Source organism: Bos indicus x Bos taurus, chromosome 22 (assembly GCF_003369695.1).
Source record: "Bos indicus x Bos taurus breed Angus x Brahman F1 hybrid chromosome 22, Bos_hybrid_MaternalHap_v2.0, whole genome shotgun sequence".
NCBI classification, from domain to species: Eukaryota; Metazoa; Chordata; class Mammalia; order Artiodactyla; family Bovidae; genus Bos; species Bos indicus x Bos taurus.
In genome coordinates, this window is record NC_040097.1 from 7030658 (window position 1) to 7054110 (window position 23453).

Genomic DNA, 23453 nt, shown 5'->3' on the forward strand with positions numbered 1-23453 from the left:
TTTGTCTTGTTTTGTGGCTGAGAAAAAGCTGGCAAGTGTACTACCAGTTCATGAAAGGCAGATTTGTGGCGGGAGGTGGGCCTCATTTACTTGAAAACCAAAGCATGGTCACGATGTCTAAAGGGAGAGAACACGTCACACTAAGTGAACTAGTGGGATTCTTCAAGTGGACACGTTGAACGGCTCCCTCAGTGTTTCCGGATTGGATATGCTGTGAAAACCGGCTCGGCATCCCCCCCTACCTACGCGTCCTTCTGGTGTGCAGGTTCCGACCCTGTTCACGCAAACACGGGGGAGAAGCTCGAGGTGAGCTGGGAGAAGATGAGCAAATCCAAGCACAACGGCGTGGAGCCCGAGGACGTGGTGGAGCAGTACGGCAGAGACACCGTCCGGCTCTACGTCCTCTTCGCCGCCCCTCCGGAGAAGGATATCTTGTGGGATGTGAAGAGTAAGTCAGCCTCTCCTCCCAGCCGGCCGCCTCCGTGACCCGCCTCCGCACCCAGGGAGTCCAGGGAAGGGCGTGTTTTTGCTGAGCCAGTAGGGGAGGGCCCAGGGGTCCTACCTGTGGAGCAGGTAGCAGTTTGCCCGACATCCTGTGCCATTCCTGGGCCAGCGTAGTCAGACATAATGAGCCCCAGAGCACCGAGAGCGCGCGCTGTGGCTGCAGACCCCCGGTCCCCACTGCAGCCCTGCTGACCCCACTCCAGGGTGGGGCTGGGAGCCTGCCTTCAGCATAGATTAGGTGTTCTCCGGAAGCTTCTACGAGGATCCCACTTTGGGAACATTTCCTTGAGCCAGGCTGGTTTTTGTGGTACGCCTGGGCCCACTGCAGTCCACAGAGGCCAGTCCCCTCTTGGTGTAACCTGAAAGGTTTTTTCCTGGAACGGTGTCATTGCCCTTTACCAGGCCAGAGAACCCCACCTGGAGCCTGGCCCTGACGTCACCTGTGACCTCTGCAGTCACCCACAGCAGCCTCCAGAGCCCCACGGTCGGGGTGTTTGGGGGTGCGGGTGGGGAGCGTGGGTGGGGGGCGTGGGGATTCCTTCTTCCAGAGTTGTTTAGATCTAAAACTGGGTTGGCAAGATCCTTTGGAGGAGGAAATGGCAACCCATGCCAGTATTCTTGCCTGGAGAATCCCATGGAGAGAGGAGCCTGGTGGGCTGCAGTCCACGGGGTCACAAAGAGTCACACGCGACTGAGCATGCGCACATGCTGAACTACATGAAACACGAAACTGGCGAGGACCCGGCCTGTGTTAAGACACGTCAGGCTGCGTAGCAGTGTGGCTCTGAACGCAGCCTGGGGACCAGCGCGGCCTCTGTGTGCTGCCTGTCCACGTGAGAGGTCAGCCTGCGCCGTGTAACTCAGCCCTGTCTCCATGCACACTGCTGGTTCGGAGGACGTTTTCGTCACAGCACAGCAGGCTTTCTTAACCAAGGAGGCGATGCCCTGCACATCCTGGCCCAAACTTCTAAGCTCCTTTTCGGCCGGTGACAGTTGCTGGGAACACTTTGAGTAAGCCCCTGCGTCCTGTGCTCAGAATATCTGGGGCCCTAAGAAGAAATGACTGAGTCAGCCCTGGGCTGAGTTCCCAGGCACTGGCAGCCAGGGAGGACCCTTCTGCCTGCCCTCGGGGAGATCCCGTGAAGCATCTCCTCCTTCACAGGTGCTTTGTCGCTTAGGTGTGACCAGACCAGACATCCTCACGTTGTCTCTCTCTCTGTCGTTCACTAACGTCACACGCAGCCGACGCGCTCCCCGGGGTGCTGAGATGGCAGCAGCGTCTGTGGGCCTTGGTGACTCGATTTATCGAGGCCAGGACGTCTGGGAAGGCGCCCAGGCCTCAGCTGTTGAGCGACAAGGACAAAGCCGAGGCCAGGAGGCTGTGGGAGTACAAGAACTCGGTCATCTCTCAGGTCAGAACCCTTCCCGGGACACTGGTTGATTCTGTGACTGAGCCCTCGTGGTCTGTGTGGCCTGCCTGCCCTGGGCGGGGCACACCGGGTCTTCCTCCTGTCTCCATCCTGCTGCTTTGGGTATTTATTTCCCCATGGCGGAGCAACGGTGCGCAAGCTCTAAGGGCAAGGGACGCTCTTGAGAAATGGCTCCCCCTAGTGGTGATCTGAGGAGGCTGCCCGCTTTCCAGGAGGCTGCCCGCTTTCCATGTTTCCATATTTAACACATCCTACCCACTCCAGTGTTCTTGCCTGGAGAATCCCAGGGACGGAGGGGCCTGGTGGGCTTCCGTCTATGGGGTCGCACAGAGTCGGACACGACTGAAGCGACTTAGCAGCAGCAGCAGCAGCAGCAGGGCTTCCCTCGGAGAAGGCAATGGCACCCCACTCCAGTACTTTTGCCTGGAAAATCCCATGGACAGAGGAGCCTGGTAGGCTGCAGTCCATGGGGTCGCTAAGAGTCAGACACGACTGAGCGACTTCACTTTCACTTTTCACTTTCACACAATGGAGAAGGCAATGGCAACCCACTCCAGTGTTCTTGCCTGGAGAATCCCAGGGACGGGGGAGCCTGGTGGGCTGCAGTCTATGGGGTCACACAGAGTCGGACACAACTGAAGCGACTTAGCAGCAACAGCAGCAGGGCTTCCCTGGTGACTCAGACAGTAAAGAATCTGTCTGTAATGCAGGAGACCCAGGTTCGATCCCTGGGTCAGGAAGATCCCCTGGAGAATGGAATGGCTACCCACTCCAGTATTCTTGCCTGGAGAATCCCATGAACAGAGAAGCCTTGCGGCTACAGTCTGTGAAGCTGCAAAGAGTTGGACGTGACTGAGCAACCAACACTTGCAGATGAGAATCAAGTTTAATGTTATACCAATGACACACAGTATACATTATAAAAACAGAAACAGAATTTTAGAGTTGAAAGGGGTTGAAAAGACTCTGTTCTTTACTGTCCTCGTCTTTAGCCTCTTCATCGTCGCTTCTGTGGGCAGAACTGAGGCACAGAACAGTTAAATGCCCTGTGCAAGTCACAGCCCATGAGGAACTGAGCAGAGTTCCCTGATACCCAGCATAGTGGAGACTTTTCCACTCAGAAACTTTGTTACACAGTATTTGTGGAAGTTACTGTGGAATGAATTTTGCAAATAAATTAATGGCTTATCTTCTTAGAGAATAGCATATTATTGTCTAAATAATTTTTAAAGATTCTTCATTGATAACATCCCTGTAAATTTTTCATCTGGAAGTCTGCTGTAACACCATGACATTCACCTTTTTAAGAACTTTGTGGAAAAATGCCATATGTCTTTGAAAGAAAGCACTTAGGAAGTCTGAAGCCACTTTTGAATGGGTACCAGATACCCCAAATTCTCCTTAGGCTGAATGTGTTCTTTTTTTTTTTTTAAGATGTGATGATTCAAATTTAGAAAGTCAGCCAAGGTCACTTCTCTGGACTCCGGTAACTGAGGACATTGAAGGAGCTGAGCTTTTCCTCTTGTTTGTGTAGACTGCAGTGGCCCCGGATCCAGCATGGTCTCATTTAGTGACACCTCTTCAGCTTTATTTCCATCCTCTCTCCCATGCTGTAGAGAAACAGAGCTCATGAAATTGACTTTAGTCATCTGAGTGCTGCTTGAATGATTGTCTGCATATCGCATATTTTCTCTTTGAATTTGGCAAATTCTTCTCTTCTGTCAGATAATAGAATTGGGTTATTTCAACAGGCTGGAAACTCTTGACATCTCAAGGATGTGTTAGTTTTCTGTATCCTTACCCATGGCTCAAAATTGAAAAGCATGCCAATAGGAAAAAGCTGACAAGTAGTATTTGTGTTCTTGTGTTGACTCTATATTTGAATATGTAAAAAAAAAAAAGAAAATGTAAAACTGACCTTATCCCCATATACCAGTAATCTTCAATGTGAGTTAAGGTCATGCCACCGTGGGAAGTGACATCCTTTATCCCGTCTCCTGTTTGCTGTTTGGTCATCAGGTGGGTCTCGCCTCCGTTTCAGGTAATGATCAGTGTTTTCTTAGGCACCTGCTGTGGGAACCAACACTGTCACAGCTATAGAGGAAAAGGAGCAGTCTTGAGTGGCCGAAACAACATTGACTTTGACTTTAAAATTCTTTGTGCTGATAAAACATTATAGTGACTACTTGAGATAGTGAAAACAGTTATAAGTATCTTTTATGGCATACATTTAGTTCCACATTTTTTGGATAATTCAGTTTGTGTGTGTGTGTGTGTGTGAGCCTAACGGAACTTTGAACAAAGTGAACGATTCTGTTTTCACCCATAGGTGACTGCCCATTTCACAGAGGACTTCTCGCTGAACTCTGCGATTTCTCAGCTGATGGGACTCAGCAGTGCCCTCTCGGTAAGTGGCCAGTCTGTGCCCATTTGCTCCTGGCCAAGGGGGGTTGGTGTGGTGGTGAGTCACGTGGTGAGGTGGCCTGCCGCTCCCAGAGGGCAGAGACCACGCCTTTCTGGACATTTTATTTCCAAAGTTTGGCGTGCAGCAGGTGAATGGGTGTGACTAGGTTAACTGATCAGCCTCACCTCAGGAAGACGCTGAGTGTTGGCAAGAACTGGCAAAGAATAGGAGGACCCCTGAGATCCTTGAGAGGGGCAAGAGGACCCCAGCCCTGGGAGTTTCACAGTGCAGAACCTCTGAGCACGTCTCTGCACTTCCCGCTGGTCCTGCACATACAGGAAGCCTAGCACAGAGGTGACCTGCATTCTAATCTAGACTCCATCTCTCGCTTGACCGTGTGTCCAGGCACAGGTGACTCTCCCTCTGTCATAGCCCTCAGCTGCTTCATCTGTCACGTGGGCTAACAGTACTGCGCTCAAAGGGTGGGAAGACCCAAACCAGGCAGCATCAGCTGAAGGACGTGGTTAAATGCTCAGTCAACAGTGATATATCTGCTCAGGGCTTTCCTGGTGGTCCAGTGGTTAGGGCCCCGTGCTTCCCCTGCAGAGGGCCTCATATCAGGTTCAAAACTCATAAGGAAACTAAGATCCTACAAGTTGTGCGGCACAGCCAAAAAAATAAAACAGAACAATAATACGGCTGCTGTTGCTGCTCCAGCTATTTTTAATACTGTGATTCAACGGGGAGAGTTCTTTGCCTAGAACTAAAGTGATGTGAAGAGTCCCTTCCCGCCTGCTTGTCTCTGGACTTCAGGTACCTTCATGGCCTCTCTCACCCATCTCTCTCATCTTGCGTGCCTCAGTGTGTTACCCTGCTGTTCTCTTCTCTCCCCCAGCAAGCTTCGCAGAGAGTTGTTCTCCACAGCCCCGAGTTTGAGGATGCTCTCTGTGCCCTGATGGTGATGGCCGCCCCCATGGCCCCTCACATAACCTCAGAGCTCTGGGCAGGTAGGTGGCCGAGGCCTCATTTGACCTGTTACTACTGGCCAGCATGTGCTTCAGCCGCGTGTTGAGCCTTATTCGGGACTTGTGTCCTCAGCCGTGGGGCCCAGAGTGTGGCATCATCCCTGGGGACCTCTCTGTGGAAATGGGAGCGAACTGAGAATGGACCATGCAGGAGGACTTGATGCCTGTGCTGGGCCCGGTTCTCCAGACCCTGTGTTCAGAGGTCCCCTCTGACTTCTGAGGATGTTTTAAAGGCGCTTGCAGGAGGCAGGCAGCCTAGGGATGCTGTGTTTACATTATGCTTTTACCTGGGAGTTTCTGAGAAGTAGTATTCATTTCTTTTTCGTAGTTATTTTAGCTCTTCTCACCTGTTTGTTCTTCTCAGTAGAACTCAGGTATAATTTTGTTAAGTTCTCCCAAAATCTCCTTGAGATATTTGACTTGAGATTTTCTTAAGCCTGGAAGTAACCTGGGAAAGCTTCACATCTTTACCACATCTAAGCTTCCATCCCAGAACACGGTCTGTCTCTCCATTTATTCAAGATTTCCCTCATCCCCCAGTCAAGTTTTGTAATTTTCTTCATATGGATCCCACACATTTCTGGAGATTATTTTCAAATATTTCATCTTGCCATCAGTTTAGTTCAGTTGCTTAGTCGGGTCCAACTAGTTACAACCCCATGAATGGCAGCACACCAGGCCTCCCTGTCCATCACCAACTCCCGGAGCTTGCTCAGACTCATGTCCACTGAGTCAGTGATGCCATCCAATCATCTCATCCTCTGTCGTCCCCTTCTCCTCCTGCCTTCAGTCTTTCCCAACATCTTGCCATAGTTCATTTTATTTTTTTTATTCTAACTGGAATCTTTTTTTTCTCTTATGATTTTTGACTGGTAATATCTGGCATATGATTTTTAGTAATTATTTACTTACTTATAACCAGATTCCCTGTCAATCACTCTTCCTTCATTTAGGGGTAGAATCGTCTTGGATTTTCTAGGAGTCTGTGACCAACAAATAAGCCTAAGTTTTCTCCTTTCTAACAGTTATGCTCTTGTGTCTGTTTACTGTCTTTAATATACTGCTTAGAAAACCACATGTGGTGTTAAAGAATACTGGTGACAGCCAGTCTTCTCTCTTTCCAGATTTCAGTGGGACATGATTCCCTGTGAGGTTTACTGTTGGCTGTTGGCTAGGGTAGGTAGTCCCTGTCGTGTTAAGGAAGCGGCCCTCTAGCCTTGTTTCCCAGAACGCGCCTTAGGAAGGGAGGTGGGTTTTACTTAACGTCCATTCTCTAGTTGTTGAGCTGTTGTAGCCTTTGCTTTTCATTTTCGCCTTTGCCCTGATGGTATGGCTTATGTGCAATTAACTGATTGCCTAATAGGCTATCGAGGGATTAATTTACCTTGACCATGGGGTAGTAAACCTTTAACATACTGTAAATTCTATTTGCTAGTGTTTATTTAGAATTTTGCAATTACTCTCCTAGGAGAAACCAGCTTTTCCTCAGTGTGCCTTGTCAGGTTCGGAAAGAAGGGTTTCACTGCCTTCACAAAGTGACTTGAGTTGCTTCTGTGCTTTGGAAGACACCACACAGGACAAGAAAGTCCACCCGTTCTTTGCTGAATAGACAGAATGCCCCAAATGGAGGGTGGTATTAGGCCCTGCCAGGCTGCTGCCATATTACATTAGCTTATACAGTCTTTCATTATCTCCTTAGGCAGAAAACATGCCTCTTTGATTTAGCATTGGTGATCACATTAAGTCTTTTAAGTGGCACACTGTTAATTCTTTCCTACTCTTCTCTTCTTATAAAACAAAGCTTATCTAATTTGTAATAAACGTGTTCACTCTCATCCTGGAATATACACATCTCTCCCTTATCATCATTTTCAGTCCCGTATTATCTGTCTGCCTCCTTCATTTCATTTCTCCCAGGAGGGACTGATGTAAATGGGTTTTTCAGAAACCCAGAGACTGCGTGCCCCTCCAATCTCTGTGTTTTAGGACCAGGATTGGGAGGGTGGCAGGAGGGCCTGCTGTCTCCAGGGTCCTGTCCCCGCCAGCAGGTCTTTGCAGAGGTGTGCGCTGCCGTGGACCCTGCTAGTCTGTTTTCTGGTTGTGTGGCAGGCTCTCCTGAAGGGCACACACGAGAGGAGTGTGATAGAAACTAGCCCGTTTCAAACGTGACTTCGTGTTTTTCCCCCACATAGGACACCGGTGGGTTTTGTGAGCTGTGTTATAAGGAGGAGTCTGTCTAGGTTAAATCTGAGTTTTCCTAACCGGTCTCGTTCGGTCATTCCATGAACATTCACGGAGCGTGTATTTTGTGCCGGACTCTGGTCTAGGCATTGGTGGGAAAGCTGGGGAGGGCATTCCGAGCAGCGGGCATTGCAGTCTGTGTTCATTCCCTTGAAAGGGCATCCTTCAGGCATTTAAAGAAGCAGTGGCTCTGCACGTGGGTGTATGAGTGTGTGGCTCCTCCGAGTGGGAAGCGGGGCCGTGACGCAGTCAGGTGAGGAATCCCGCACCGCAGGCCCGGCACCCTGGCCATTAGCTCTCGGGTCTTTGTCAGGTGCCTTCTGCAGACGGTGGGGACCTGACCCCTTCCCGCCTCTCCTGGCATCCGGCAAGGGCCGGTGTCACAGGACTGAGCGTCCTCTCAAGCAGAAGCACTGTGTTGGGAGGGAGCATGATTGCTGTCGTCCCACACTGTCAGTCACTCTTCTCAAGGCTCTGGGACTTTATTCTAAATAAACATAGCTTTCAGGACCTCCCTGGTGGTCTGGTGGGTAAGACTCCACACTCCCAATGCAAGGAGTCTGGGGTTCAGTCCCTGGTCAGGGAACTGGATCCCGCATGATGCAACTAAGAGTCCCATGCCTCAACTAGAGGACCCACGTGCTGCAAGAGCAACAACAGGAAACTCCGCATGCTGCCACCAAGACCCAGCGCAGCCAGATAAATGAATAAAAACACAGCTCTCACACTGCTGACTTCCCTGCTGCATCTTAGACAACCGCACAGTGACTACAGTGGGAATACGGTCAGCGAGGGTGGGCTGTTCAGAAACGACCATTTTCCAGAGTTCCCCAGGAAAGAAGGTTTTCATGGAAGAGATCCTCCCCAAAGGACAGCGGATTTGAGATCTGTCTTTTGAGAGCCGTTCAGGGTCCATAGACAAAATGGCCATTGTGGCTTTGGATAAAAGAAAACCTTTAGAGAAACCCAAAGTACTTGATAGCCTAATAATGCCCTCTACCAATCATGTAAAGAGTCGGTGGAGACCTTCAGTGGGAAATGGAACCAGTGTCTTGGCTGTGTGCACACGTTAACAGGATGAGGAAATCTTTTTTCCTTCCTGACGCTCTGGATCTGAGAAGGTCAGGAGACCACATGTGAATTTACAGAGTTATCTTTTGTTTACCATCATAGAGTACTGTCCTGTCCACGAGGGTGTCAGGGAAACTTTGCGTGTCTGGACCCACTGACACTTTCGGGACACAAGGTTTCCCCTTTGGGCTCCCTAAAGCAAAGCAAATCCTAGAGTTTTCCTTGAAAAGTACGTCTGTACACATACTGTAAAACCCTCAGCTCCTGCAAAGGGTGCGTCCTGGGTTCCCGCATCCCCACCCCTACGCTCAGTTGTTCTCCCCAAGCACCTCCACTGCCGAGTTTGACAGTCGAATTGTCAGAACTCCATGCGTGTATGTGAAATTTTTCTCTCTTTCCATATTGAGTGTTGTATAGAGTGGTTCTATATCAATACTTACAGGCTGACCCTGTTCTTTTTTAACAGCTTCGTGGTGTCTTACCCAGTGAATATTCTGTCAGTTATTAAACAGTCGTCTACTGATGGGCATTTGAGTGATTTCTCCTCTTTGTCTTGTGTGTGTGTGTGTGCTACTTTGAACTTAGCCAAATATAAGTTATTTACAATGTGGTGATAAGCTCTCCCGTCTCTGTTTCTCTGGCCATTTGTACAGTTCAACGCTGACTTTTCTACCTTGGTTTTTGCATCTTGCTTCTACCTCTTGCTGTCTCTGAGTCTTCCATCAACATCTTAATTATGAGGGTCACAGCATGGTGACCCTTTGCCTCCCTTAAGTTTCTCAAGTAACACATGATCTTGAAGTATAGTCAACCACCACAAATTTTTTTCTTCGTAAAAATGGTGGTAAAATATTGTAGCTATATTGTTTTGCTGTGCTTATAGGCTGTATTCATTAATTTCAGTAAAACTCCAAATCTAGGGACTTCCCTGGCTGCCCAGTGGTTAGGACTCTAAGCTTTCACTGCAAAGGCCACAGGTTCAGTCGCTGGCTGAGGAATTAAGATTCTGCAAGCCACTCAGAAAAGCCAAAAAACACCTGCAAATCCGCAAATCATCTAGAAGTGTGTGTGTGATACTTGTAAGGGACAGTAAGATATTTGTTGATGTTCTGATGGTTTTATACATGAAAAAGCCTCTTGATAAAAGTGAAAGAGGAGAGTGAAAAAGTGGCTTAAAGCTCAAGATTCAGAAAACTAAAATCATGGCATCTGGTCCCATCATTTCATGGGAAATAGATGTGGAAACAGTGGCTGACTTTATTTTTTGGGCTCCAAAATCACTGCAGATGGTGACTGCAGCCATGAAATTAAAAGACGCTTACTCCTTGGAAGGAAAATTATGACCAACCTAGATAGCATATTCAAAAGCAGAGACATTACTTTACCAACAAAGGTCCATCTAGTCAAGGCTATGGTTTTTCCTGTGGTCATGTATGGATGTGAGAGTTGAACTGTGAAGAAAGCTAAGTGCCGAAGAATTGATGCTTTTGAACTGTGGTGTTGGAGAAGACTCTTGAGAGTCCCTTGGACTGCAAGGAGATCCAACCAGTCCATTCTGAAGGAGACCAGTCCTGGGTGTTCTTTGGAAGGAATGATGCTAAAGCTGAAACTCCAGTACTTTGGCCACCTCACGGGAAGAGTTGACTCATTGGAAAAGACTCTGACGCTGGGAGGGATTGGGGGCAGGAGGAGAAGGGGACGACAGAGGATGAGATGGCTGGATGGTATCACTGACTCGATGGATGTGAGTTTGAGTGAACCCCAGGAGATGGTGATGGACAGCGAGGCCTGGCGTGCTGCAATTCATGGGGTCGTGGAGAGTCGGACATGACTGAGCGATTGAACTGAACTGAACTGAACTGATGCATGCTGTTTCCACGTTATTTTGTTGTTGTTTAGTCACTGAGTCATGTCTGACTCTTTTCTGACTCCATGGACTATGACCCGCCAGGCTCCTTGGGCCATGGGATTTCCCAGGCAAGAAAATTGGAGTTGGTCGTCATTTCCTCCTTCTCCTGGGGCTCTTCCCAACTCAGGAATCGAACCTGCATCGGCAGGCGGATTCTTTACCGCTGAGCCAGTGTCACCAGAACGCTTTTTGTGGGTAAAGGCTAGCGTGAAGCAGCGTCTCTCCCTGTCCATTTCCTTGGCAGTACCAGGGCTGGATGGGCCATGGTGGGGACCCAGTCTCCAGGCCTCCCCTGTGTGTGATGAGGATTGGGGTGGAGTGGAGATAGGCGTGAAACTGATCATCAGGGGAGGCCTGCCATCCACAGACACCACGACCACCTGCTCTCGCTCCAGGTGCCTTGGTGGCATGGCGACCTCACCAGCTCTCGGAGCGGGAGAAGAAGGGCATTTTGGTTCTTGCACAGGAAGGCCAGCGACAGCAGCTCTCCAGGGAGGGGCAGGAAGAGGGTGGGCTGAGAGCGACAGCTGGCCTTGAACAGTGGCCTGTGTATCAGAGCCTTGCTGCTTCCCAGCCCATGTTCAGACTTTCTCCGTGTGCTTCCCAAACACCAGCTCCCAGCCTGACCTGTGTCACGTAAAGAAAGCATTGTATTTACCATGCAAATGGTAGGTATTTTTAGTTCCCTAAAAAGAGCAGGAAGGCAAAAACATGACGTAGAGCCTGGGGTCGTGAGTTTCTGTTCCTCCCTGCTGAGCAGGACGGGGCGGGGTGGGGAGGTGGGGGCCCCTCTCCCATCTATATGGAATTCCTGGCAGGGGCCGCTGGCCACTATAAATAAGCATCCTGATTGCTCCAGGAAGGCTGGGCTTCCTCATTTTTTTTTAAGTGGAATTTGTAACAGCTTCTGTGCAGAACATTTGTGTCCAGGGTCCTTTCGTCTCCCAGGCATCCTGTGCAACTGCCATGTGGAGGCTCTGGAACGCTGCCCATGGCAGCTGGGTCACAGGACAAGCCATGCTGGCCCAGCCAGCTAAAATAAAGACCTGATTATCTCCCTTCTGTGACCTCTGTCCTGTATTTAGATATGAGTCTCAATAGGAACCCTTCTGAGGAACCAGCAGGAAGCTCCTTTCTGCTTCTGCCAAGAGGCACGTCTGTTGGAAACAGAGCAGGTTCGTTAGAAGCGGGGGAAGCCCAGGGCACGGGGACCACACGGGGCCCAGGAGTACATCTCCGATGCCACTTGGTTCTCAGGCCCCGAGGGGCCCTCCCTTCCCCCAGGTTGTCATCCGGCAGCACAGGGTTACAGTAAGAGCACCAAAGAGTAGAGCACAGGACGCTCGGCAAATGCGCAACGTCTGCACAGGGACTGAGCCGCGCAGGTCAGCAGAGTAAGACACCGCTGCCGTTCGGAGTCCACAGGCCTGAGGCTGGTCTGGGAACGGTCTCTCAGCGCTTAGGACAAGGTGAGGAGCTTAGCAGGTCCTTCGCCCGTGTCACTAAGCACACATCCCAGTAAAACCGCCCGTATTTTTGGTAGCAAGACTTTCTCAGTGAAGGAAGCAGTCTGCTGATTCCTGTTCTGACCCGTTCTTCACTTCATCACACACAGGCATTTTAAGTATCTTCATAGTAAATCGTTCTGCAACCATCCCTAGTATGTGCTCTGCCTAGTCGCTCAGTTGTGTCCAACTCTTTGCGACCCCATGGACTGTAGCCCGCGGGCTCCTCTGTCCATGAGGATTCTTTTGGCAAGAATACTGGAGTGGGTTTCCCTGCCCTTCTCCAGGGGATCCTCCCAACCCTGGGATCGAACCCAGGTCTCCTGCATTGCAGGCAGATTCTTTATCGTCTGAGCCCGCAGGGAAGCCCATCTCTAGTATAGTATATTGTAAAACAAAAATCACAAACCAATAGGGAAGAGACGCTTTATTCAGTGGAGTCAGTTTGGAAAACTGCTGTGTATTTTTTTTAAGAATGTGTTTTTTTTCACGTTATACACAAAATAAATTACAGATAGATAAATTATGAATAAATGGAAAACAAAATGAAACCGTAAAAAGAAGCCAGAAGAAAATTCTTGAACTAATGTCACAGTATGGGAACACTGTTTATAAATATCTTTTCAAATTACAAAAGTCATGAGTATTCCATGTAGAAAAATCCATAATTTTTTTTTAACAGAAAGATTGCCTACACTTATATCTCCCATGGATAATCCTTGCTGCTATTCTGCTGTTTTTCTTCTTTTTCCTAATAATTTATTTTAAAGTGGTCCTAGATCATAGATCTGCAGTCATATGGCGGAAACAAATATTCATTTTTTCAGCCAGAACCTAGACATGTCAGAGAACCTCCAGTGATAAATTCCAAGAAATACAAACTCACAGCCAAGAATCCTAAAATTCACCTGGAAACAAGGCAGCGAGAGGGAGGCAACAGAAAAAAGGAGAGAGGGGTCAGACCCACAGAGGTTTCAGACATTGGCGTTACCAGTCAGAGAGTGTACAGTAAGTCTAATATGGTAAAAAGAGAATGAGTTGAAGATAAGATTAACAAAAGCTATCAAAGTCCAGCAAATTAGGAAAACAACATAGCACTTAAAAGAACTGAAAATCATAACTTGGGAAATTAAACACTGTGAATGAGTTCAACAGCACATCTGATACAGCTGATAAGAAAATTAGTGAACTGAAAAATGGATCTTGTGCAATTACCCAGAATGGAGCAAAGACAGATGAGGGACAGGAAGCAGGGAAGGGCTGCTGGAAGGCACAGTGAAGGTGTCTGATGCATGCTTCTGGGGTTTCAGAAGGAGCAGGAGCCCAGAATGGGGTATAGGTGCCATCTGAAGAGAGAGAAGCCCAGGTGCAGAACACCCCCCGCATTCTGCTGTTTTCCTTCCTCAACTTTTCTGTTTATATAAACATTTGCTAAAACTATGACCATAGTATATATATTATTGTGCGTCATCATTTTCCGTGAAGCTGATTACTAGTTTAAGATGTAGGAGAAAAGAGAATCCAAAGCTGTGTCTGTAGCATGATCCAGGTGGTGGTTTGGCTTGATTCTGTGGATACAATATCATACAAATATTCATTCAATACATTACATTACTATCTTTCAAAATAAAAAGTTTTATAGATGCTATAAAATCATGTGAACATGATTTTTTTTTGTTTTTTGACTTTTTACAAATTTTCTGCAAGGACTATGCATCACTTCTGTCATCAAAGAAAATAAAACATTATCAACTCACAGCCCAGTGTTCAGGACTGGCATTGGTGGGATTCCTTTCCTCTCTCCCAGACTCAAACTTCAAATGTATCTGCTGGTCTCAAGGCTGATAATAAGAGCTGGGGGTGGGGGGGCGCGGAATGCGAGGGCCACGCCACCTCTACCAGAGCTGGAGAAACCACTCACAGTGTGAGGGCTGTGCCATTGCCATGGCAACACCCCCACATGGGCACACTGGCCACATTTACGTGCCCACTTGCTCAAGAGCTGCCTCTGGGAGGCCAGGAGGCAGCGGTGAGGTGCCAGGCCACAATTGCCCAGGCATCGGTTTTTCTGCCCCATGTACTTCCTTCACATTTGGGGGCATCTTTTGTACTCCCGATATCAACAGAGGCTCAGAGGTTGAACCCTCCCTCTAGAGAAGCCTTGGTTGAAGCCCTAAAGCTCAGACCACTGGCCGTGAGCATCTCTGGGGTGCTGAGCCTCCTCGGCCTTGGGGGCTGCAGCGCAAAGCACTGGGGAGCTCGCGACTGGAGAGGCTTTCATTCCTCCCAGCTTCCTTGGGTTGGACCCACCCTGAGCCAAGGACAGCTCTTTCCAATTTGGAAGTAGCGGGAGCCTCTCACGAGAGGAAGTTTTAGCTGAGAAGTTGAGCTCCCTTGAGTAGGTCCAGAAGGAGCACCCTGCTGTTCTCAGCATGTTGGCTCGGTGGATTAGGAGTCAAAGGACTGGGTGGGAGGCCCTCTCAGACCACAAGTATTTTTGGGCCAGAGAGGAAGCGAACACAGCTCGTTACTTTGGGATCCGCACAAAGGATTCCTTCACCAGCGGGACTGCAGAGACGGAGGGAAGTCAGCAGCCTTGCTTTTCCAAATGCACACTTAGGAAAAGTGTGTTCACCCATCTTCATGGCTCTGGGTATCGTTGAAAAAAAAGAAAAAGAAAAAGAAAGCTACTTGTAAACTGGGATGGTAGTTCTCTGGCGGTCCAGTGGTTAAGACTCGGTGCTTCCAGTGCAGGGGATGCAGCTTCGATCCCTGGTCAGGGAACTGGGATCCCACATGCTGCTTGGTGCAGTCAAAAAACAATTTTTTTCACCAAACTTTAAAGTTTTTGTTTTGGGGGTCTGACTAATTAACAATATTGTGGTGGTTTCAGTTGAACAGTGAAGGGACTCAATCGTACATATACACTGTATCCATTCTCCCCCAAACTAGCCTCCTATGGCCAAAATATATTTAATAAATAAGCTGGGATGATGAGCAAGGCCGAAGGAAGTGGGGGCCCCTGGTGGGCTGTGGAAAGCTGTGGTGGGGCCCCTGGGGCCTCAGCCAGCACCAGGGCAGGCCGTGTTGGGACAGGCGCTGTACAGCCTGCTCCCGTGAGCCCATGCGTGCTCACTGACCCTCCGTGTCTCCATGTCGCAGGCCTGGCGCTGGTGCCACAGAAGCTGTGTGCCCACTACGCCTGGAACACCAGCGTGCTGCTTCAGGCCTGGCCCACCGTGGACCCGCAGTTCCTCCAGCAGCCTGAGGTCGTGCAGATGGCGGTTCTGGTGAGTGCCTCCCGAGGCCCCCTGCACCCAGGGGAATCTCACACACACACACACACACACACACACACACAGCCGGGTCTGCAGGTTTCTCGCCAGGCCTTGCTAGCCCACCCGACTCTCTGCCCGACCTTCCAGCCTATCTTGCTTTGCCAGCACCTTCAGTTTTGAGGTCACCACGTACCAAAATCTTGTGAGCAGAAAACTTGTGGCCCTCAAGCTTTTGAGAGCATGGAAAGAATCAACCTGTCCTGCCTTACGTGTTCTAACTGTCCTCATTCCAACTGTGTTTCAGGCTCTCCAGGTTTCATTCAACTGCTCTTGGCTTTTGGAGAGGGTAGGGTGATAGTGAGGTGGTGGGCATGGAGTCCCTCACTCTGCAAAATATATTTCAGGAAGACTGCATGAAATCTCTTTTTTGGTAAGGTGGATCATTTTAAATACATAGAAGTAGTCGATTAGAGTATAGAGCAAGTAATTCTGCTCTAGTTTATCCTTATGTATTTAGTTTGCTTAATCTGAGACCCGTTGTGAGGAACATCTCTTCAATATGCTGATGTGGCTGAAGAGGGAAAGAAAACAAGAGGCAGACCGTTCAGTCTGAACCACACGTGGGCCAGCTGATTCACATCCTAGCCCTCATCACCCTGAGAGGCAGGCATCGCTGTCCTCATTTTTTTTTTTAAGCTGAGGACACAGGCTCAGAGAGCTCATCACTTTGCCCACGTTTGTTTATTCCTCAGTCATTATCCAGTTACCTCCCCTACCTTAACACAGGCTCTTGGGACCCAAACCCAAATACAACAACCCGGGTCCCTGCCCTCGTGGAGCTTAAAGCCTGGTGGAAAAGATAGGGGGAAATAAGAAGGAAAGAAAAATAGAAACAAAATGATTGCAAACCATGGAACGTGCCACAGACAAGTCACCCAGAGGCTGAGGGGTAGCCGGGCCTGCCAGTCCCCACCTGCCGTGTCTGCCAACCCTGGGCCCTGCGGGCAGGTCCACGCTGGGAAAGACAGAAGCCCCCAGGAGACTGGCTCCTTGTCAGCCACTCTTTCTGCTCACCCTCTCCCCTGGCACTCAGTCCCTCAATGCCTCCTGTTCCCCTGCCCACAGAGGGCGAGGAGGTGAGGCTGCCTGGCGAGGCTTCTTCCCAGAGTCCTCAAAACTAGCCTGTGCCTCAGAGAGGCGATTTCTTTAATTTGATTAACGTTTCTAAGAAATAATTCTCTTGTATACTTCTAAGGACTCGTCCTAAGCTCGGCTGAGAAAGGCCAACTTTTTTTTTTTTGCCACACCCTGCAGCCTGTGCAATCTTAGTTCCCTTGACCAGGGATCAAACCAGCTCCCCCTGCAGAGTCTGAACCACTGGACCACCAGGGAAGTCCCAGAAATGCCAACTTGAGACGCTGAAGTTCTAGTCTGAAAATGTCTTTCCATTTTAAATTAACCACCGCGGAAAAGAAATTGAGTGTTGATAATTGGTAAAATAATCTTAGATTTTCATTGAAATAAAAATTCAAGATGTAAAATGTGTAGGGCTCCCTGCAAGCACACCCAGCTCAGCAACCTGGGGGTCGGGGTGTTGAGGCCTGCTGTCCTGTCTCCGCGTGATCTCGCTCAGTGCCAAGGCCGGAAATAGAAGCTGCAGCACAGACAGTGTGACCCAGCGCAACTCAGTTCAGCCGCGCCCGTGTGCTCTGAGCCCAGAGGCACCGCCTCGTGTCCGTGGAGCCCGGCACCGGGAGGGACGGTCTGGGGAGGCACACACGTTGTCACACACACTGACAATTTGTATAGCCTCCGGGTTAAGACTTAAGAGCCTGGGGCTTGGACCACCTCACTTTGCAAAATGCTTATCTCTCTAAGCCTCAGTTTCCTCAGTTCGAAAATGGGAGGCAAATCCAGGGCCTGCCTCACCTGATTATGCCAAGAATTAAACGGAGCATGCCAGGAGTGTTCAACCTGCTTCTGGACGCACCAATGACAAAACCCACTAACACAGTGAGCATCGTCTAAGACGGGCTCTGCCCTGAGAACTTTCCAGATACTGACTCATTGACCCCGCACAGCAGCCCGGGGAGGCAGAGCCTGCTGTTCTCCCCATCTCACAGACGAGGCCCCATCTCACGAGGAGGAAACAGTGGCAGCACAGGCTTGGTAGCTCACTGGGTAGATGGTAACTGCTGCTGGCATAGGCGTCGCTGCCTCTGGCGGCTGGGGCGTTGGGGGACGTGTCCTGAGGAAGAGGACCTGACCTTGGCTTTGAAAGAAGAGCAGCTTTTCCCTGGTGGAGGGAAGGAGCCACGGCGGGGGAAGCCCTCCCTGGACCAGGAGCCGAGGAGGGGCTGGAGCAGAGGCAGGGCCCCTCTCCAGAGAGGGCCGGACTGCATCTGGAGCGGCTGGGGGCTGGCAGGGAAGAGAGGGGGTCTGGGGGTCATCCCATCTCCAGGCTCGGCTGGAGTGGGGACCTGGTCTGTGGCTTCACAGTCCTGTCCCTCAGCTTGGCCCTCTGAGAATCGGGGATGGAATGGCAGTGACCTACCTCATGGGCCTGTGACAGGGATAGACAGGGTCTCTCAGGTGGCTTGTGGGGCACAGTCCCTGGCGCAGAGAGAGAGAGAGCTCAGACAACGAGTGCCTTTACTGTCATGACCATTGTGGGGCTCCTGTCAGTGAGCAGTGGCTGGGGCGCTTAGGGGAGTGGGGGGACAGCACTCGCGGCCAGGGGCCCACCAGGCAGCTGTTGGAAAAGTCCTAGAGAACAACACAGAGGCCTGGACCCAGGCCGAGTGGTGAAGTGGAGGTGGCAAGACCAAAGGGCTGAAGCTAGCAAGGCCACCATGTAGGGACCTGGAAAGTGAAAGTGAAGTCGCTCAGTCGTGTCCGACTCTTAGCGACCCCATGGAGACCTTCCTAAAGGCAAGCGACCCCATGGAGACCTTCCTAAACATCACCCGCTGTTCGAGGTGATGTCTCATTTGTCTCCCATCCGGGTGCAAGGAGTAAAGAACCCGCCTCCCATCCCGTCCTCTAGGTGGCGCTAGTGGTAAAGAACCCGCCTGCCAATACAGGAGATGTAAGAGAGGAGGTTCCATCCAAGTCAGGAACATCTCTGGAGGAGGACATAGCAACCCACTCCAGTATTCTTGCCTGGAGAATGCCATGGACAAGGGGCCTGGCAGGCTATAGTCCATGGGGTCGCAGAATCGGACACAACTGAAGTGTCTTAGCACACACAGCACAGCACAGCGATCTAGGCCAATACAGGCTCTAAAAATGCCACTAAGTTCTGCAGAAATCTGAAAAGATAAATGGGTTACTATGGGATCCTGAATAATATGCTTTGGTTGAAACTTCAGAAGTTCTTCCCTGTAATTTTTCGTAATACAGTGACTTTATTTTCAAAGTCAAAAACTGGAGCATTCACAAAAGAAACATAAGCATTCTGACAGGAGCCACTGGGACAGAGGATTTGAAACAAGCTGTTCAGAAGCTATCTGGATCACATTTCACTTTCCTTAGCAACAATATCAGTTCATATTTGATGTGAAATTTAACCTTCACATCAAATAATTGAACCAACATTCAGTGAATAATACCACTGGTGTCTAGAACAGTTCAGTTCAGTCACTCAGTCGTGTCTGACTCTTTGTGACCCCATGGACTGCAGCATACCAGGCTTCCCTGTCCATCACCAACTCCCAGAGCCTACTCAAAACTCATGTCCATCAACTCAGTGATGCCATCCAACCATTTCATCCTCTGTTGTCCCCTTCTCTTGCCTTCAATCTTTCCCAGCATCAGGGTCTTTTCCAATGAGTCATTTCTTTGCATCAGGTGGCCAGAGTATTAGAGTTTCAGCTTCAACATCAGTCCTTCCAATGAATATTCAGGACTGATTTCCTTTAGGATGGACTGGTTGGATCTCCTTGCAGTCCAAGGGACTCTCAAGAGTCTTCTCCAACACCACAGTTCAAAAGCATCAATTCTTCAGTGCTCAGCTTTCTTTAAAGTCCAACTCTCACATCCATACATGACCACTGGAAAAACCTTAGCTTTGACTAGACGGACCTTTGTTGGTAAAGTAATGTCTCTGCTTTTGAATATGCTATCTAGGTTGGTCATAACTTTCCTTCCAAGGAGTAAGCGTCTTTTAATTTCATGGCTGTAGTCACCATCTGCAGTGATTTTGGAGCCAAAAAAAATAAAGTCTGACACTGTTTCCACTGTTTCCCCATCTATTTCCCATGAAGTGATGGGACCGGATGCCATGATCTTCGTTTTCTGAATGTTGAACTTTAAGCCAACTTTATCACTCTCCACTTTCACTTTCATCAAGAGGCTTTTTAGTCCCTCTTCACTTTCTGCCATAAGGGTGGTGTCATCTGCATATCTGAGGTTATTGATATTTCTCCTGGCAATCTTGATTCCAGCTTGTGACAATATACAGCCTTGATATACTCCTTTTCCTATTTGGAACCAGTCTGTTGTTCCACGTCCAGTTCTAACTGTTGCTTCTTGACCTGCATACAGATTTATCAGGAGGCAGGTCAGGTGGTCTGGTATTCCCATCTGTTTCAGAATTTTCCGCAGTTTGTGGTGATCCACACAGTTAGAAACTTTGGCGTAGTCAATAAAGCAAAAGTAGATGTTTTTCTGGAACTCTGTTGCTTTTTCGATGATCGAGCGGATGTTGGCAATTTGATCTCTGGTTCCTCTGCCTTTTCTAAATCCAGCTTGAACATCTGGAACCGTACCGGCCCATTTTAGGTAAGAACTGTGAGTGGTGTGGATCCTGTTTCCAGGTTGTCACACGTGAGCGCCCCCTTCTGGAGCCAGTCATCAGGAAGGGAGGTTGCCTAGGTTCCCCAGAAATTAATTAGTCCACATGAAGCGCCCTGTAGCCGGCTCTGAACTCGATGTGATCTTTAGGAACACAATTGTCCCTCTCCTCCTGAAAACAGCCTAAACCATCTCATGCTGAGAGTTTTTGACATACTTCCCACCAAGGTGTGATGGGGGCAGCATTCAGGAAACACGGGCTGGCGCCCCCGCCCTCTCTGCCGTATTCAGGCATTAATCCCACCCGTCTCACTACATTTTGCTCTTCTGGGAAGCTGGGTGCCGCCTTTTTCTTTCTCTCTTCCCACACCCTCTCCCCACACAGAGACAGCAGCACCTTTTAGGGGCAGTGGGTGTCAGGCTGCCTACCACCCCCAGGCTTTCCTCATGGGTTGTCTCTCTTTTCGCATTCTCAGATCAACAACAAAGCCTGCGGCAAAGTCCCCGTGCCCCAGCACGTCGCCCAGGACCAGGACAAAGTCCACGAACTGGTTCTGCAGAGCGAGCTGGGAGTCAGGCTCTTACAGGGGCGAAGCATCAAGAAGGCCTTCCTCTCTCCGCGCACCGCCCTCATCAACTTCCTGCTGCAGGAGTGACTGCCGGCCGCTGCGGCCCCTCCTCCAGGTCTGGGGCCCCGGCTCGGGGCAAAGCCCAGTGTCTCGAACGTCTGCCTCCGCAGGGCGCCTCTGCAGTGTGATCTGGTGCCGGGGGGAGGGAGGGTAGGGCAGAGGAGAAATGAGTGACGTGGGGTGGGCAGCGCATACCTCCGCCATTGCGGGTGAGGGAAGCATCTAGCCCCACGTGAAGCCCCCAGAGATTCGGCCGGTGGGAGCAGGAAGGTGAAAAGAGAAGCAGGTGAGCCTGAACACGAAGCCTCTCGAGCAGCCTGGGCGCCTCTGGACCCCAGAAACTGCACTGCCTTCGGCAGGTCTGAGGAGCGTGAGGCTACACCGAGGATGTCGGGGGCTCTGGAGCAGCTCGAGCAGTCACTGTTGATGGGTGACGGAGCCTCAGCCTCACGGCAGAGGGTCTCCTGCCTGCAGGCTGGATCCAGATATCCACGTGCTGCATGGACACTGGCGTCTTCAGAAGTCGCTCAAGGAATGCCCTGGCCGTCCGGTGGTTTGGACTTTCACTGCTCTGGACCCCGGTTCAATCCGTAGTCGGGAAACTAAGATCCAGCATGGCTGACACAGCCAAAAAGAAGACGAAGAAGAAATTGCTGGGAATCAAGACACAAGCAGGGCTAGTCTGGCTGCCTGCACCCCGGCTCCTCAGCCCTGCCTGGCTGGCTGGCTGCACCCAGGCTCAGCTGGACTAGCCTGCCTGGTCTGCTCTGATGCCGATCTTCAGGCCCTCGGGCGAAGCACCACTTCACACTGTGAATGGGGAGCAGCCCCTCCCGACTGCCTCCTCAGGGTGTCACGTTTGCTGTGAAGTGAAGCGGAACCAAGCTGCTTCCAGCCTGGCCAGAACCCATCTCAGAGCCCGCCATAGCTCAACAGAGCTTCTGCTCATGTGCGCCCCAGATGGCAATGCCGCCCTGGGTGTGGCCCCCAGAGCCTGTTGTCTGGAAGAAGTAGTCCACTGCAGGCGGGGGTGGGGGTGGGGAGCTGGTGCCACCCGGGTGTCCCCTCCTGTGCTCCAGCCACAGCACTGGCTGCCAGGAAGACCCCCATGTGATGTATGTTAGGGTGATCCTGGGTTTTGGTGAAGTCAGAGGTTAGGTGCTCTTAACAGAACTGGCCTCAATCCACTGAGTACTGTTTAATACAGGGAGGGGAGGAGAATCCAGACATGTTGTGATGCTGAAAATCTGTATTTGTTCCCCGATGCCTTTTTCTGAAGTAGGCTCAAATGTGGCCCCCTGCAGTTCAGCAGTTAACAGACGACTTTTTTTTTAATGGAATAAAATGTTTGTCATGTATGACTTCGGGACAAACATATAATCCTGGAATAGTCACCATATTCCAATTTTAGGAGTTAATCAGGAACACACTGAGTTATTCTGTAATTCTCTGAAGCACTGGCTATGTGCCTGACTCCACGTGGACTGTTATAAAGTGGGATGCATGGGAAACTTACCAACCATGGTAGATGGTACTGACTCAGAAACAGCAGCTAAGTCACCTGGCTCAAGCTTAATACTCTGCCTGGTCCCCATGCCCAGAAATCCTGGTATAACTGATCTCAAGTGCAGTTGGGCATCAGGGATCTTGTTAATAGAAACTCCACACTTGACTGATTGTTGATTTTCAGTCGTTCAGTCATCTCTGACTGTTGGCGACCCGCCAGGCTCTTCTGCCCATGGAATTCTCTGGGCAAGAGTACTGGAGTGGGTAGCCATTCCCTTCTCCAGGGGATCTTCCTAACCCCGGAACTCGGGTCTCCTGAGTTGCAGGCAGATTCTTTATGGTCTGAGCTATAAGGGAAGCTGACACAGGTGCTCCACAGGTGATTCTAATTGGCCAGCTAAGTTTGAGAATCACTGGATTAATTGACTCATTTGAACCATAATGTCTAACTAGTCCCTTCTCGGAGAAGGCAATGGCACCCCACTCCAGTACTCTTGCCTGGAAAATCCCATGGACGGAGGAGCCTGGGAGGCTGCAGTCCATGGGGTCGCTTAGAGTCGGACACGACTGATCGACTTCACTTTCACGCATTGGAGAAGGAAATGGCAACCCACTCCAGTGTTCTTGCCTGGAGAATCCCAGGGACGGGGGAGCCTGGTGGGCTGCCGACTATGGGGTCGCACAGAGTCGGACACGACTGAAGCAACTTAGCAGCAGCAGCAGCAGCAGTTCTTTCTCTCCCTAATCTTCAGCTTAACTGGGATGAATTTGGTCCAGGACCAAAGCACAGCAAAGCAGAGTCAGGAAAGACTTGGACTGGAAAGGAAGGCGGGGGCCAGAACTCTGGAGCAGGTATTTAAGATGTTCCCAGAGCTGACCTGAGTGGACAACATCCTATGGCATGTACCAACAAATGCAGATTCACTATAAGCAAACAGATAAGGATCTGTGGTTCAAGAAGGGGAGTGAGTGCATTGGCCTCATGTCTTGTTTATTCCTAAAGTAAGCTAAGTGATCTTGAGTCTGTCAGTAAGATGAGTGCAGGGATCCCTTCATTAGCACATAATCTGGCCACAATAGTGGGTGAGTAAAGCTTCAAGACCACTGGACTAACCCGCATGGCTTTGAAGAACTTCTTCTCCAAGAGGAGAACAAAG

General features: G+C 50.1%; 1 protein-coding gene across 5 annotated transcripts in view; it reads left to right on the forward strand.

Moving 5' to 3' along the window:
* Positions 1 to 22151, forward strand: part of LARS2 (leucyl-tRNA synthetase 2, mitochondrial) — a 211893-nt gene extending 189742 nt beyond the window's left edge. For 3 of the 5 annotated variants that reach the window (XM_027522381.1, XM_027522379.1, XM_027522380.1), the window contains exons 16-21: positions 266 to 448; positions 1747 to 1916; positions 4264 to 4341; positions 5234 to 5345; positions 15252 to 15379; positions 20638 to 22151. In XM_027522381.1, coding sequence (XP_027378182.1) covers positions 266 to 448; positions 1747 to 1916; positions 4264 to 4341; positions 5234 to 5345; positions 15252 to 15379; positions 20638 to 20817 — 851 coding nt within the window. In that variant the 3' untranslated portion in view covers positions 20818 to 22151. The remainder of the gene's footprint in view (positions 1 to 265; positions 449 to 1746; positions 1917 to 4263; positions 4342 to 5233; positions 5346 to 15251; positions 15380 to 20637) is intronic. The other 2 variants (XM_027522382.1, XM_027522383.1) reach the window with 2 other exon arrangements.
* Positions 22152 to 23453: the final 1302 nt, after the last annotated feature.